Source organism: Poromitra crassiceps, assembly GCF_964638095.1.
Source record: "Poromitra crassiceps genome assembly, chromosome: 23".
NCBI lineage: Eukaryota > Metazoa > Chordata > Actinopteri > Beryciformes > Melamphaidae > Poromitra > Poromitra crassiceps.
Window position 1 is genome coordinate 6,859,421 of NC_139639.1, and position 15,242 is coordinate 6,874,662.

Below are 15,242 nucleotides of genomic sequence, written 5' to 3' on the forward strand. Positions count from 1 at the left end.
ATTCAAACAGTTAGACTGTTCATTCTAAGTTTGGGACCCCTGGCCTAACACAAAGTTTAACCAAAGCTGTTATAGCGCACTTACACTGTACATCTTACACTGTACATGTGGTCGCCCATGTGTAGATATAGTACGAATCAATACATCACTATATTGTGGTGCGAATCGAGAATGAATAACCTTTTCTGAAGATGATATTCAAACATTGGTATGATCTGTAACACAACCCTCTATCTGTGTGACATTCACCCTCTCACCGATCAGGCCAGGCCACTCACCTGTAGTGAGGGAAGCTGTAACAGGCTCACCTGTAGTGAGGGAAGCTGTAACAGGCTCACCTGTAGTGAGGGAAGCTGTAACAGGCTCACCTGTAGTGAGGGAAGCTGTAACAGGCTCACCTGTAGTGAGGGAAGCTGTAACAGCTCACCTGTAGTGAGGGAAGCTGTAACAGGAACAGGCTCACCTGTAGTGAGGGAAGCTGTAACAGGCTCACCTGTAGTGAGGGAAGCTGTAACAGGCTCACCTGTAGTGAGGGAAGCTGTAACGGGCTCAGAGGTGGCGTCTCCCTGTATGGTGATCAGACTGATGGTGTACTGAGTGGATGGCAGCAGACCCTGGACCAGCGACCTGGTCTTGATGCCGTCCAGCGTGACCTTGGAGGTGTCCGTGCCGTCTGCAGAGCTGTAGCTCAGGATGAAGAGGTCGGCGGGCGGGGCCGGCGCGCTCCACGCCACCGCCACGGCGTCCGAGGTCACCTCCGACAGGTAGAGGTGGGTCACGGGCCTGATCCCTGCGGGAACAGGGGGGGGGGGGGGGGGTTCAAAGGTCACCATGGTGGAGTTTCAAGGGAAGGTAAAAGGGCGGCCAGAAAGGACATGTAGCTGCTGTCATTGTGACGGCTCATGCAGTGATGGATAGTGACACACTAGATGGTTTAGAATAGAGTTAATTCACCCTGGGTGAAATCTTAGTGCCATTGCAGACCACAGTCATGAGGATGTAATGACTTCATCGCTCACAAGGGGGAGAAAGTAATGAGATCATTCGAGGATGAAGATGCGATTGTAATGAATGAATGAATGAATATATGTCATATGTAAATTAATGCATACTACTAAATGAATGATTGTCTATCCTTTCGTGTTAGACAAATACAAGTCTTGCCTGCTTGGGAGTACCAGATACCTGTAGGTGGGTTTACTTGCTACATCAGACCCATTCAGATTCTGTTCCATTCCAAATACTTTGCTGTGACTGTGTAGGCGTTCTTGTACTCATTGTTCATTGTTTTATCCTATTTGGCAAATCCCACCCATCTGCTACTCCAAGTGTCTCAACAAGAAACTATTGGACGCAAGTCAGAAACAGAGTCAGAAACAGAGAGTGGTGAACGGAATCAAGAAGGTGAAAGATACAACTGTTATCCACTAATAATATTGTTATATTATAGTGCCAATGTGGTACTGTAGATGTCAGATTTAGGTTGAATCGATAAAATAACAGATTGTACTTTAGGAAAGTATTAGTTTTGAAGTATTCATCTGCAGAGAAGAACAACGACTGCACCCTGACCAAACAAAATAAAAAAACGCTGAAAGGTTCTAGAGGCAAAAAAAAGAAAGAAAAAAACACACAATATGATATAACACAAAATAGTGATCAAATCTACAGTACACCCTAAAAGCTAAACCGTAGGTCGCCCACTGTGCGGGCTCGCCGGAAGCAGCCACAGCTCGGCTGCTGCGTGGCCTCGCCTGCACTATCAGCATGCGCAGCGCACAATTGCTCAACTTCGCATCACTGATTACATCACTGTCACTGATGATGTCACACTGCCTATGACATGGGGGGGAGGGGGCGGGGGCAAGACCGAGACCGAGGGGGGGGGGGCGTGTTTTGAGACCGAGACCAGACCAATGCAAGACCATTTTCAAGATCCTGACTCTAATGATGGCTTAATCTTTACACCATTGCTCTGCAAAATAAATCATTATTTAGGCAGAAGGCAATCCTTTGATCTGAAACATGAGGGGAGTGGTTTCAGCGGTAACACTTTCAAACTGCACAGTTATTGGCTGCAATTGAAGGGGGGTTTTTACACCCAATCACAGTACAAATAAAATGAAAATAAATAAATCAGACAATACACAGGCAGGTAATGATGTCACTGCAGTTGTGTGGTCTCGACTGGTCTTGAAATAAAATCCAAGAGTCCGGCTTGTCCATGACGGACTTAAGACTGAGGGAAAGCGAGTCCGAAACGAGACCGAGACCATCAACCGAGTCTCCAACATCAGCACGCCACTCGGGCCAGCTCTAGTGCACGGTGGCTCAGAGTGAGCAGATCATCCCAGCTCTCTTCCTTATGATGAGTTCACCTGAGTGCAGGCAGACAGATGCTGCCAAACATGGCCGAGTGAATAGTGAACGAGAAGATGACAGCTGATTAATTGTTTCTCCTTCGATTCTCTTGGTCTGTGATTCTATCATTTTCTCTCTCTTCTTCTTCTCCTCTAGATGTTTACAAAGTGATGCTACTAAAGGAACCAAAGACGAGAGGAAAGGGTGACTGTGATGATCAGTATGATGATGATGATGATGATGATGATGATGGCAGCTGTAGCGGTGACAACTGCCACGATGTTCACAGGGAAGAAGACGAAGAAGAGATGGAGATGATGTGGAGAAACTGGGAAGAAAACAATGAGACGTTTTTACAGCAGGTAAGCACATGGCCATCAGTTTGCCTCCATCCGTTGTGCTGCTGCAAATCACGTCAACCTTTCTGAAAACATAAGCGGCAGCATCGTTCATTCTATGTGGGACAGATGAGAGGCGAAACAGACAGAAAGTTGGACAGATCGATAGACGTGAGTTGTGAGGAAAAATAACTGGGTTGGTGATTGAAATAGTCGAGGGGACAGCCAGGCAGAGAGAGAGAGAGAGAGTGGGCGAGAGTGACAGAAAGAGCGAGAGAGAGAGAGAAGGTGGGTGTAGAATGAGGAATTAGAAGCAAGAAAAACACGCATTCATTTAGATGCAAAAAAGGGGGGGTGTGCAATTAGAGAAGACTTGTAGCGTTGCGAGCTCATTAGCTGACATGAATAATTTACCGACGCTAATTGCTTCTTCAAAGTCTCTGTGGTCCTCCATTTTCTTTCAGTTTTACTCACCTTTCCTGCCACCGCACTGCATTTCATTATACTTAACATCCAGGTTCATTACACACACACACACACACACACACACACACGGCTGTTTTTAAATGTGCTCCTGGGTTTGTGCAGCAAAGCCGAACAAGCCGATCTTTCATGTTTTCATGTGAACAGATTTCAGGTTGATTTGAGTCCGGTCTGATAACTGCGTGCGTTAAACGGATGCTGTGGCACTGCTCGTGATACTCTGAAGAAAAGAGCGGCCAACTGGTGCAGAGGAAAAGACAAGGTAGCAAGAGAAGTAGAAGAATATGCCCATCACCAATGCCATTAATTCATTATTAATTCATTCATTAATTAATCATCATTTGCTCCTTGGCTGAATTTTTTTTGATTGAATGCTAATAATGCGTTTATGGATGCCTCATTATTACTGCTCATAAGTTGCAGTGGCTATTTGTTTAAAACGTCAGTCTGAAAGTACTGTATGCAGTCTGCCATGACACTACGGTTTGTCAACAAGGTAAGCATCCCTAAATTAAGTACCACCACTTACCATAAGTACCACTAACCATAAGCTAAGTGTTCCTCAAGAAGTCAACATACCAAAACAACAACTTATATGCAAGAAGAATTAGTGACACACAATTAACTATTAACTATTAATTAAATACCAAAAATATTAAACGATTAAAATTCCAAAGATGTGTTGCTTCAACACGCCACTATGTCCAGATACATTCTGATCTCGCTCTTCCCTCACTCTACCTGTGAAGGCATCTATGGTGGCTGCGGTGCTCTGCTGCCTCCCTCTCCTCGCTGCTACAGTGATGGTGTACTCCGTCCCGGGTTCAAGGTCCGTCAGGGTGGTGCTGGTTACATCCTTAGGCACCGTCAGCTGGGACAGGGAGAAGGTTGTTAGTGGTGCTGGTTACATCCTTAGGCACCGTCAGCTGGGACAGGGAGAAGGTTGTTAGTGGTGCTGGTTACATCCTTAGGCACCGTCAGCTGGGACAGGGAGAAGGTGTTAGTGGTGCTGGTTACATCTTTAGGCACCGTCAGCTGGGACAGGGAGAAGGTGTTAGTGGTGCTGGTTACATCCTTAGGCACCGTCAGCTGGGACAGGGAGAAGGTGTTAGTGGTGCTGGTTACATCCTTAGGCACCGTCAGCTGGGACAGGGAGAAGGTGTTAGTGGTGCTGGTTTCATTGCCTCGGTCCGCTCAAGGTTTCTTCCAAGTTTTCCTACTAAGGTTTTTCTCTGGTGTTTCCTTGTGTACATTTAGAGAGTAAGGCTGGGGTTACTGGGTAGGTTAGGCTGTAGAATAGCTAGATTGTTTATCTTGCTAAAATCTGCCCTAGCCTAACTCTGTTTTTCGGTATGCTTGTCCTATATAAATTTGTTCAATTTTGTTGTGTTAAAAGTTAAAGTCCCACTGATTGTCACACACCTGAGTGTGCGAAATTTGTTCTCCGCATTTAACCCGTCCCCTGGGGGAGCGGGGAGCGGCAGCAGTGCCGCGCTCGGGAATCATTTGGTGATCTTAACCCCCAATTCCAACCCTTTGATGCTGAGTGCCAAGCAGGGAGGCAAATGGGTCCAATTTTTTTTATAGTCTTTGGTATGACTCGGCCGGGGATCGAACTCACAACCTCCCAGTCTCAGGGCGGACACTCAAACCACAAGGCCACTGAGATTGTGTCTAGTTAGACACATTCTCTGTCAGGTCCTCTGAGACATGCTATATAAATACATTTGTGTTTAGCAGGATAATCTTCATAAACGAGCATCACTGTTCTGACTTTTGAAACTTTTTCTGAAAATCGCGTACAAAAAAGTCAAACAATGAATTGGTCCACGTTTGTGAAGAATATTCTGCTAAACACAAATTACCGCTCCCATAAACCTTTGTTAACCTCAGACCTAATGTCATGTATTTAACTGAAATCCCCATTCTAAAACCTCATTCACTTTTCCCCTGATGAACCAAAGTGCTACTTCCAGACTCATTCCTGCAGTAATCTATATACTGTACGTGCCTGACCATTTATACATGTATTTGTAGATGTATTTATAGATGTATTTATATATGTATTTATGCACGTGTGCTTGTAATGGTACCCATTATCTATTAATCAACCATTCATACCCATTGCCTCACCTCAGAAGTGAGGCCGGAGGAGGAGGTGTAGGTGACTTTGTAGTGGTCGATGGGGCCCTGAACCACACCCCACACCAGAGTGATGGTTTTGTCTGTAGAAGCCGTCACAGTCAGATCCAACGGCACATCCAGACCTAAAACAGTGGACAGGTTATCTCAGCTCAAACACCAGGAGTAAAAGTGAGCCTGCAGCAACCTGTATTATGCATTATGGTTACTGTAGTTTGGACAGCCAAACATTTTCACCAACAAGGTGAAATGTTTGTGTAGACTCTCTGTCGTGTGTGAATTGCTGTGCAATTGCGGTTCTTGTTTTTTACTTACTTCTAAGTATGTTTTTATCTTTATACCTCTTTTAACCTTTTAATACTCCGTTTTTACAGTGAAGTTGAAACGAGCGATGAGTATAAGATTTTCATGCAGGTGACAGATGTTTGCATTGTTGCCGGTATATGACAATAAACTTGAACTTTTTGGATTGGTATTGGTATTCTTGTTGTATGCTGATTGCTTGATTTCCAGTGTGTATTTGTGTTGTTGTTGTTGAGTTTGTTCTGGTCTGAACAAAAATGTGGTTTTTGGACTGTTTCCCATGTAAATATGCCAACATGGGCGTACAGAGAAGGCATGACCAAAACTGATTAGAATTTAGATTTCGACTTCCAAGGAGCTAATTTCCAAAGGAGCTATAGTACATGCTATGCTATAGTATATTTAATATTTACTATGTTATATATATATCAAGTTAATATGTATTAACTTTAAGATGCTACAGTATATACTGTATTCTGATCAGTTTCATACTGTAAACTGATCAGAGTACCATTCTGTATAGGCTTACTGTATTCTTATCTGTGACCTATTCTTTCCTGCAGCAATGACCCAACTCCCCCATGGGATCATTAAAGTATATATATTTAATCTCATCTTCTGCATTCTTTCCCACAGCCTTCAACACTGTTTCTGCTTCTCTCTGCTCAACATGTGTTCTGGGCAAAAAAACAAATGGACCTGAACTGGATCCGCTGTTAATGGACATGCTGTTTTCAGCTTTCAACTGCACACACTAGTAACACGTTGTTTACCTGACATTAAAGAGCTTTTTTTTGGTCATTATTTGAAACTATTTGTGAAAGAATGGATTGAGTAAGTGCTTTTTTACAGACGCAGAGAAAAAGCACACAGAACGTGCTGGTACTTTAGCAAAGTGTAAAATACCTCCAGCCATTGAAATCACTGCATCTGTGGGGGAAAGGATGTGCTGCTCGAAAGATTTAAAGCCCTTCCGAGCAATAACAACATTTCAGCAGAAGGTTAAACGGAGTCACGGTTTTTATTTATTTACTTCTTTATTTGTTATATGAGATATTTTGTGTGTGCATCAGACACAAAACTCAAACCACAATACAAATTTCAAATCGCTTACTGAACAGACCCATTAGCAGACTGTGTTGCATTATCACAGCTTTAAAATGCCCTAATGGGAAATTTGACCCAAGCCAGCAATATAAAACAACCATAGAATTGAGTCAAATAGCACAAGTCCTGCCAACATCTGATTGGCTGAATTTCACTCAAACAGCTTTTAATGGTTGGAAAGGGGAACACTGACCCACAGCACTAAGCACTGCCAATTACAATACCAAAGTGGAAAATTGGACTGTTGTGATGTTTACAGCATAGCGTTGCTGTGTTTCGCTCAATGTGGCTTACATGTATGTGTATGTGTCTATTAGGGATGTAACGATAACCGGTTTGAGTGATAAAATTCCTTACGATAACTGTACCGTTTCAAATTTTCATTATCATTAAAACCGTGGTACCGTGATTACAGTGCTTTGAAAAACATGGTAAATACTGTCCATCATCAACCAAAGTTGGCAACAGTCTCCCAGATGAAAACATGCAGCCTTGGAGAAATGATTTCAGTGAGTGTATCAATACTATTTGGGTCTGCGTTTTCAATATAAAACTATAAATATAAAAATTATTTCGGTGAGTCTCTCAGTACTTTTTGAACATTTTAATATTTTTTTTATGAATACCGTGATAATACAATAACCGTGATAATTTTGGTCATGATAATCGTGATGTGAAATTTTCATACCGTTACATCTCTAGTGTCCATCACTGGTTTTCTCTTACCTGTTCTGGCGTTCATTGTTGCCGGTGTACTGTGGTTAACACCTTTCATGGCGGAAATGCCAATGCCATACTCTGTGCCTGGCAGCAGGTCTGAGAGAGACAGAGACAGAGAGACAGAGAGAGAGAGAGAGAGAGAGACAGAGACAGAGACAGAGAGAGAGATCACTGATTTAAGTCAGAATATAAGAAGAACACCATCTTACATAGACAGGCCTCATACACACTCTCTTTCTCTCTCACACACACACACACACACACACACACACACACACTAGATGGGATTTTTCATAACAGCCTAATTAATTCTACATTAGCGATGAGGTCTAGGCCAATAACATGTACATCAGTATGATTTCTGCAGATCCTCGCCAACTCTCCCTCCAGCAGAATAATTATAATTGAACCATTTCAAATCAATATGACAACATTGGGCTTCTCAAGCTACTGATATCGAGACAGACAACCGGGACGAGCGAGACAGCGACAAAGAGAGACGAGCAGTGAGAGTGAGAGAGAAAATAAGAGTGACAGAGAGGGAGTGAGCAGTGAGAGTGAGCAGTGAGAGTGAGCAGTGAGAGTGAGAGAGAAAAGAAGAGTGACAGAGGAGTGAGCAGTGAGAGTGAGAGAGAAAAGAAGAGTGAGAGAGAAGGAGTGAGCAGTGAGAGTGAGAGAGAAAAGAAGAGTGACACTGGTCGGGTTTCCATCCACCTGTTTGATGCGAAATTTCAATTTGCGCAAAAAAAATTGAGTGGAAACGCTGCCTAATTCGCAAAAACCTCCAAATATCGGAAAAAAGTTTTCACGCTTGAGGGAGGCGGAAAAGTCGGGTGTATCGATAAAAGGAAAATGCGAAACGTGCGGTGGAAACAGATTAAGCGATATTCCGTTTCTCCATTCAAAAACCACAGTTTGCCTTGATCACTGCTTGCAAAACATGACATGCTGTGTGTAGCCTCCACACAATAGGGCTACACACGGTAAATAATGGTACGTGCAGCACAATACCCGCCGTGGTAAACAGAAGAAGACTGGGATATTACCTTTAAGGCGACTCACTTCTAGACTTGAATGAAATTGTCTTCACTTACTATCTGCTCCGTGGATAACGTTATGCTTGCCGAGTCGCACCTGGTAATCCAGAAATGGCGTTATGGTACCTTTGTCTACTTGTAGATCATCAAGAAACTTTAAATGAATAACGTTAGATGTGTTTAACAGAGCTCTATTGGCTATCGGGTCAAGCAGCTGATCAGCAGCTCAGACAGCCTCAAACACCAGGTGATTGACAGCTCTATAATTCGCAAAATAGCAGTGGATGGAAACGCGCATTGTTTCGCATTTTCTTTTGCCGACTTTCTGAAAATTCGATTAAAAGTTACGATACATTTGGATGGAAACCCAGCTAGAGAGTGAGAGAGAAAGGAAGAGTGACAGAGAGGGAGTGAGAGTGGACGAGGTGAGAGCATCGATTGCTGTGGCTTCATAGAATAACATCAGGACCTTTCCTTCTCTTCTCGATGCTCTTTGCAGTGAGGTGGTCTTTGAGAAAACGCTCCCAGCTGACCCCACCTTTCTGACAGCCTCTCAATATGGCCGCAGGAAAACACTCGTTTCTACAGATACCATCAGTAGCCTGTCAGCCAGGTGTTAGCTCTGGAGATGATCCTGTTATGTCAACACAGACGCACTGCCCACAGTCTTCACTACACACATCAGTCTTCACTACACACTGTGATGATACTACTAAACACATCAGTCTTCACTACACACTGTGTGATGATACTACTAAACACATCAGGCAATAAAGGAGTCGCCCTGAGTAAGAGACCTCTCCACATGTTACTTATGAATAATTAAGAAAAGAAAATAGCCGCAAGCAAACAGTGGGGTCCAAATTATTTGACAGTAAGAATATAAGCTTGATTTATTGTTTTAGAAAGATTCTACATATCAAAGACAGAATATATTCAGTGAAAGTCCTGCAAATGCAGGTGAAATGGTGCATGACATATTACCATTTTAAACATTTAGAAACTAAAAATAGCCTTGTGTTATAGTGCTTAGACCCCTAAAAGCATCTGCATGTGAATGAATGGATGAATGAATGAATGAATGAAAACAAAACATCCCTCCTCCCTTACAGTACCTGTGAGGGTTGTCTTAGTGGTGACCCCCTCGTTGCGCTGTACAATGACTTTATCATACTGGTCTCCTGCTAAAGTGCTGTACACCACCTGGTAGGCCTCCACCTACATCAAAATGACATTGACAACATTTACAACAGCAAACTGAAGCTAACATTCGTGCAGGTAATCAGCAAGATGAAGGAAACAATAATAGCTACTGTCATAAAGCGCTATACTGTACGCCGGAGCTGCTTTAGTACTTGTTGTTACCCTGTTATATTTGCCTGTTTCTGCTGGCAGCATTCTACAGAATGGTAAGAATTGCTACATTTAGTATAATCCTAATGTTAATTTAAAATTAGATATTCTAAATATGGCTAAAAAACATCCAAATGCCCAAATAACCTCCAAAAAAAAAAACGGCGGCGCCCGCCAGGGCACCCCCTGCTTGAAATGACTTCCAGCGGCCCTGGTCTTACCTCTGCCTCACTGTTGTCCCATTCAAGCTCCAGGGCAGTGGAGGTCTTGGACACCAGCCGCAAGTTCTTGGGGGCATCAATCTCTGAGAAGAACGATAAAACTGACAATGTTGGGGACACTGAGACCAATCCTCAGAAATGGTGCACAGGCCAACATTAGCAGTTTATACACAGATGAAGTCAGTGTTACTCTGTTAATACCGGCATTGACATATATATAATGGACCAACGGAGCTCATTGACTTTGACACAGCAAAATGAAGCTCACTTCCGGATATTGTTTGATTTCGTTTGATTGGTTGAATGGATTAATGCTACACGGAAGTACGAGGAGAGGGGGCGGCTGCCCCTAGCGGCTGCCGGGGGAGTTTCCGAATTTGCCCTGTCTCTCTTATCGCCGTAATGCATTATGGGTAGTCAGCTACTTTGGCTAATGGTAGCGGTTAACGCTACTTACTTTACACATTGCAGTAAAACGCAACTGAATGACCAAATTGATTTAACTTTTAACCATTTCGAGTAACACTGTTTCCATACGGACCCCCAGCGTTGGTTAGTTGTACGTGACTTATAACATTATAACGTACTCCGGTTTCTGGGCTGAATCCAATGGTCTGAATACAGAGAAGGCTTAAGGCTTTATCTAACTGTATAGATAACGTTAAATGGTCGGTCATGTTATGGACGTTAGATGTATGGTATCTATATAATGTAGTTACGTGTGTCTACTAACATCATTAAAATATCATAAAGTAACGCTGTTTTCTGATAATTTGCTCAACTATTACTTGCTACCTGATGCCTTGCGGCACATTGCTGCCTCTACCGGTCGGAAGTATTACTGTTCTTATTATCCGATGTTTCTTGTCAATTTTCCTCGAAATGGGGCTATAATTTGGAAAACGGAACGCGTTAGAGCATGAAAAAGACTTGAAATTGCTTTTTCAGACCATAAACTAATTTGGAAAGTGTTTATTTAAGACATAGACCGAGAGAGAAGTTGGCTCGTTTCCCATAGAGTTGAATGGATGTTCCCGGGGAGTGCTACACAAACTGCGACCCCCACTGGCCATTTGAAAGAATGCAATTTTCGCATAGGCATCAAAAATAGGCAGGCTGAATTGGGCACTGGTTAATACCAATAGTTAGACATAATATGTCAGATGAAATAAATGACTGTAGCTCATCTTCAGTTGCTGCACACTATCAGAAAAAACATAACAACATAATGCAGACATTACTGTGCATGCAAATAATCAGTAATTAAGTCACTAATAATCATTTGATATTCCATTGAGATGTATATTTACAACTTCGCTGTCCATGCAGTATCTTTCCTGTTGGATGCCCCATATGTCATTAATCAGATTTACTTGAAGCTTGAAGTATATTTTGACCTTTTTACTCTTGATCGAGCTGCTATTCTGCTATAGTGCATCTGTTGATTACACCCAGAAGACATCGGTTTCTGATTCTTCTGCACAAACTTTGTGTTAACAAAAATTAATTCTCTCCCAGCCGATTTTTTTATCCCATTTTTATCCCCCATTAGTGCTAATTTTAATTTATTTGTCCTGGTTGCTGCTCCACCCTCTGCCAATCTGGGGAGAGCCAAAGGATCATTGCATGTTTTGGTGAAGGGGGTTCCTATATGAAGGAAACCCCCAGGAGGCACAGGGAGAACATGCAAACTCCACACAGAAAGGCCCTTTTGACGACCCCACCCGGGTGGTGGGCACTCGAGGACATGCGGACGGGCACGCACTCCTTCAGCACTCACAGCGTCCCAAGTGGGAATCGAACCCAGGACCTTCTAGCTGTGAGGCGACAGCGCTACCACTGCGCCACCGTACCCCCCAAAAATGTATTCTCTTTTACAGATTTTCGCCACCATATCCAATATGGAGAGACAGAACGGTACATGGTAGACCGATCATCGAATGCTTCATGCTGATGGACAGACACAGGAGCATGGACAGGAGCATGGACATGCCACCACTTGTGCTTGCTGTCAGTCCTCACCGGTAGTAAATTCAGTGGAAACGGATCCGCTCTCGTTTCCTTTCCTGACGCCGCTCACAGACACCTCGTAGCGCGAGCCGGGCCTCAGAACCTGCACAACACAACACAACACAGTAACATCAGAACCTGCACAACATTACAACATAACAACATCAGAACCTGCACAACACAACATAACAACATTAGAACCTGCACAACATAACAACATAACAACATCAGAACCTGCACAACATAACAACATAACAACATCAGAACCTGCACAACATAACAACATAACAACATCAGAACCTGCACAACATAACAACATAACAACATCAGAACCTACACAACACAACATAACAACATCAGAACCTGCACAACACAACACAGCAACATCAGAACCTGCACAACACAACACAACACAGCAACATCAGAACCTGCACAACACAACAACATAACAACATCAGAACCTGCACAACACAACACAACACAGCAACATCTGACTGATGTATGGATTTGATTGTTTTATCTGCAGTCACAGAAGGCAGACAGACTCTATCTGCAGCTGGTACATTTATACAGACAGTGTAACAAGCATGACAAGCGCGCACAAGCACACACGCACGCACGCACGCACACACACGCACGCACACACACACACACACACACACACACACACACGCACACACACACACACACACACACACACACACACGCACACGCACACACACACGCACACGCACACGCACACACTCACCTGCAGAGAGTACTGGCTGAGTGTGGGCTGGAGGCGGAAGGTGGTGCGTGGCCCCTCCCCTCCCACCAGGCCGTAGCGCAGCACCACCTGGTCAATCTTGGCCTTCGGCGGCGTCCACTCCACAAACGCCACGTTGTCGGACACGTCGCGCACAATCAGCCGAGTCGGCCCGTCGATCACTGTGAGAGTGAAGACAGAAATATGAGAGAGAGAGACGGAGAAAAGAAAAAAGACAGAGCAAAAATAATTGTCAAAGAATTGCCTTCTCAGGTCTTGATGGCTAAACTTTCACAGCGCATTAGTGTTATAAACGCATTAGTGTAGTCATTCAGGTGTGCTATAGCCTTGTCAGCGGTGTAGCCGGTGGCGCCTACAGTGCTACTACACCACTGTGTGACTGATGGTGTTGTCAGGGTGTGTCTACACGGCTGCTGGCTCAAAGTGAATGTTAACGTGAAGCTTCTCCACCCTGGATGGAGGCTTTATTCTGCAGACGCTCTTCTCTAAAAGCCAAACGTGTCAGACGTATCAGAGCAGCTGACATATTAAGACAATTGACTTCATCAGTGTGTGTGAGGCGCAAAACATAAAGCCGGGATTTAATTGTCTCCATGCTGATTATTGTTAACCCATTGATACCTGATGCAGTGTGTGTATATCCCTCATTTGTGTGTGTATCCCTTTAAGACCGCGGTTCGCGGTCTTAAAGGGATACAAACACAAATGCTGCATCAGGTATCAATGGGTTAAAACGCAACACTCATCACAATGAGGTGTGGTGAAGAGAAACGTGAGGAGGAGGAGAACACATCTCAGTGTTCAGCGCAGGAGGGATTTGCTAAACACTTCAGTTTGCTCCGTGGCGTCATGTCATTCATAGAGACAGCAGTGTCAGGGAGGAATAGTAGGAAATAAGAAAAGTGATAATTGGAACTCATCTGTGCTTTAGTAACCTGTTCTTTTTCCATTTCTTTCAACAAAGCCAACTTGCTGCTAACAGACGTGTAGACGCTTTGACCTTCACATCAACGCTGAACTTGATTAAAAGCAGCCTTAAGAATAGGATGACGGCTGTAAGCCAAGCACAGATGAAGCTTAGAGCAGCAACTTGAATAGTCTCTGCTGCTCCCACAGACAACTGGAGATCTCTGCCTACCAATCGTCTCGGGACTTGACAAAATGTCACAAATAGTTGTTTGAACAAACCTACGTCTCCCTTTGTCGAGTTTCCAGAAATGACATAGCTCTGCCCACATCATCCTCTGTAGTGAAACACACTGCAGATACAGCGAGTCACTTTGAAACACCAAGAGAACTTTTTTAAATTATGATTCAGTTATCCGTTTACAAGCACACGACTTCTACATGTCCCCGCCCCTTCTGCGTGAAGGGCCGCCCCTAAACACTCTGGATTGGTTCTGCTATGCATGCTTCCCCTGGGTTACAGTAGGGTTAGTTAGTTAGTCGGATAGAGACTATCTCCAACTTTAAAGGAACACTCCACAGATTTTCAACCAGCTTTTGCATCATTACGACGTCAGTAGCATATCAGCAAACTGTAAACAGTTTTGAAGTCCTTCATTTAGGTTGACAGTTATTGAGGGTTGATTTGAGTTCAGGTGTTGTCCAGTGATTTGTGCATGAATGACATCACAATGGTCCACAATGATATGAGGATCAGTTTGATTAATCATCTTGTTGAAGCCGACATGGAGCATCATGTACCTGAAGCAGTCTGAGCCACAACACGTATTTCAACATGGATGTTTTCCATGTTGTGAGTGCATGACTCCTCTCTGGCCCCATGGGGAGTCAAAGCCAGCATCCCTTGGGATGTGAAGGACACTCTACCCACTGAGCTACGAGCTCTTGTAGTCTTTCTTTAAACCTACAGTATGAGATCTAAATAAGTCTCAGACTCGGGTTTGAGACGTATTGCAGGTCCACCTCGGTCCCTGACGGATTAGAAATGGGCCCCTTGGGTCTCGTCCTAGAAAACAGCCTGAGGAGGACAGTCGCCGAAGACCAATTCGCACATCAGCTGTCCTCTCCCTCTGGTTCTCCTCCATCAGCTGTCCTCTCCCTCTGGTTCTCCTCCTTCAGCTGTCCTCTCCCTCTGGTTCTCCTCCATCAGCTGTCCTCTCCCTCTGGTTCTCCTCCATCAGCTGTCCTCTCCCTCTGGTTCTTCTCCTTCAGCTGTCCTCTCCCCCTCTGGTTCTCCTCCATCAGCTGTCCTCTCCCTCTGGTTCTCCTCCATCAGCTGTCCTCTCCCTCTGGTTCTCCTCCTTCTCCTCAACCTGCTGCTCTCTCGTCTCCAAGCAAGGATAAATCTCTCTTATAAATAATTGAGTGACTTCAAATTTGTCTTGATCCAATAAGGTGTCTTTGCAGCGGGCTGATGTGAAATATTAATAAGAGA

General features: G+C 44.0%; 1 protein-coding gene across 1 annotated transcript in view; it reads right to left on the bottom strand.

Annotated features, from left to right (window-relative positions):
• Positions 1-260: 260 nt before the first annotated feature.
• tnr (tenascin R (restrictin, janusin)) overlaps positions 261-15,242 on the bottom strand; it is a gene marked incomplete at both ends in the record, with an annotated part of 53,534 nt that continues 38,552 nt past the window's right edge. Inside the window, 9 exons of the mRNA XM_083659769.1 lie at positions 261-442; positions 524-790; positions 3,924-4,053; positions 5,316-5,449; positions 7,461-7,550; positions 9,607-9,709; positions 10,066-10,148; positions 12,088-12,178; positions 12,824-13,002. Coding sequence (XP_083515895.1) covers positions 261-442; positions 524-790; positions 3,924-4,053; positions 5,316-5,449; positions 7,461-7,550; positions 9,607-9,709; positions 10,066-10,148; positions 12,088-12,178; positions 12,824-13,002 — 1,259 coding nt within the window. The remainder of the gene's footprint in view (positions 443-523; positions 791-3,923; positions 4,054-5,315; positions 5,450-7,460; positions 7,551-9,606; positions 9,710-10,065; positions 10,149-12,087; positions 12,179-12,823; positions 13,003-15,242) is intronic.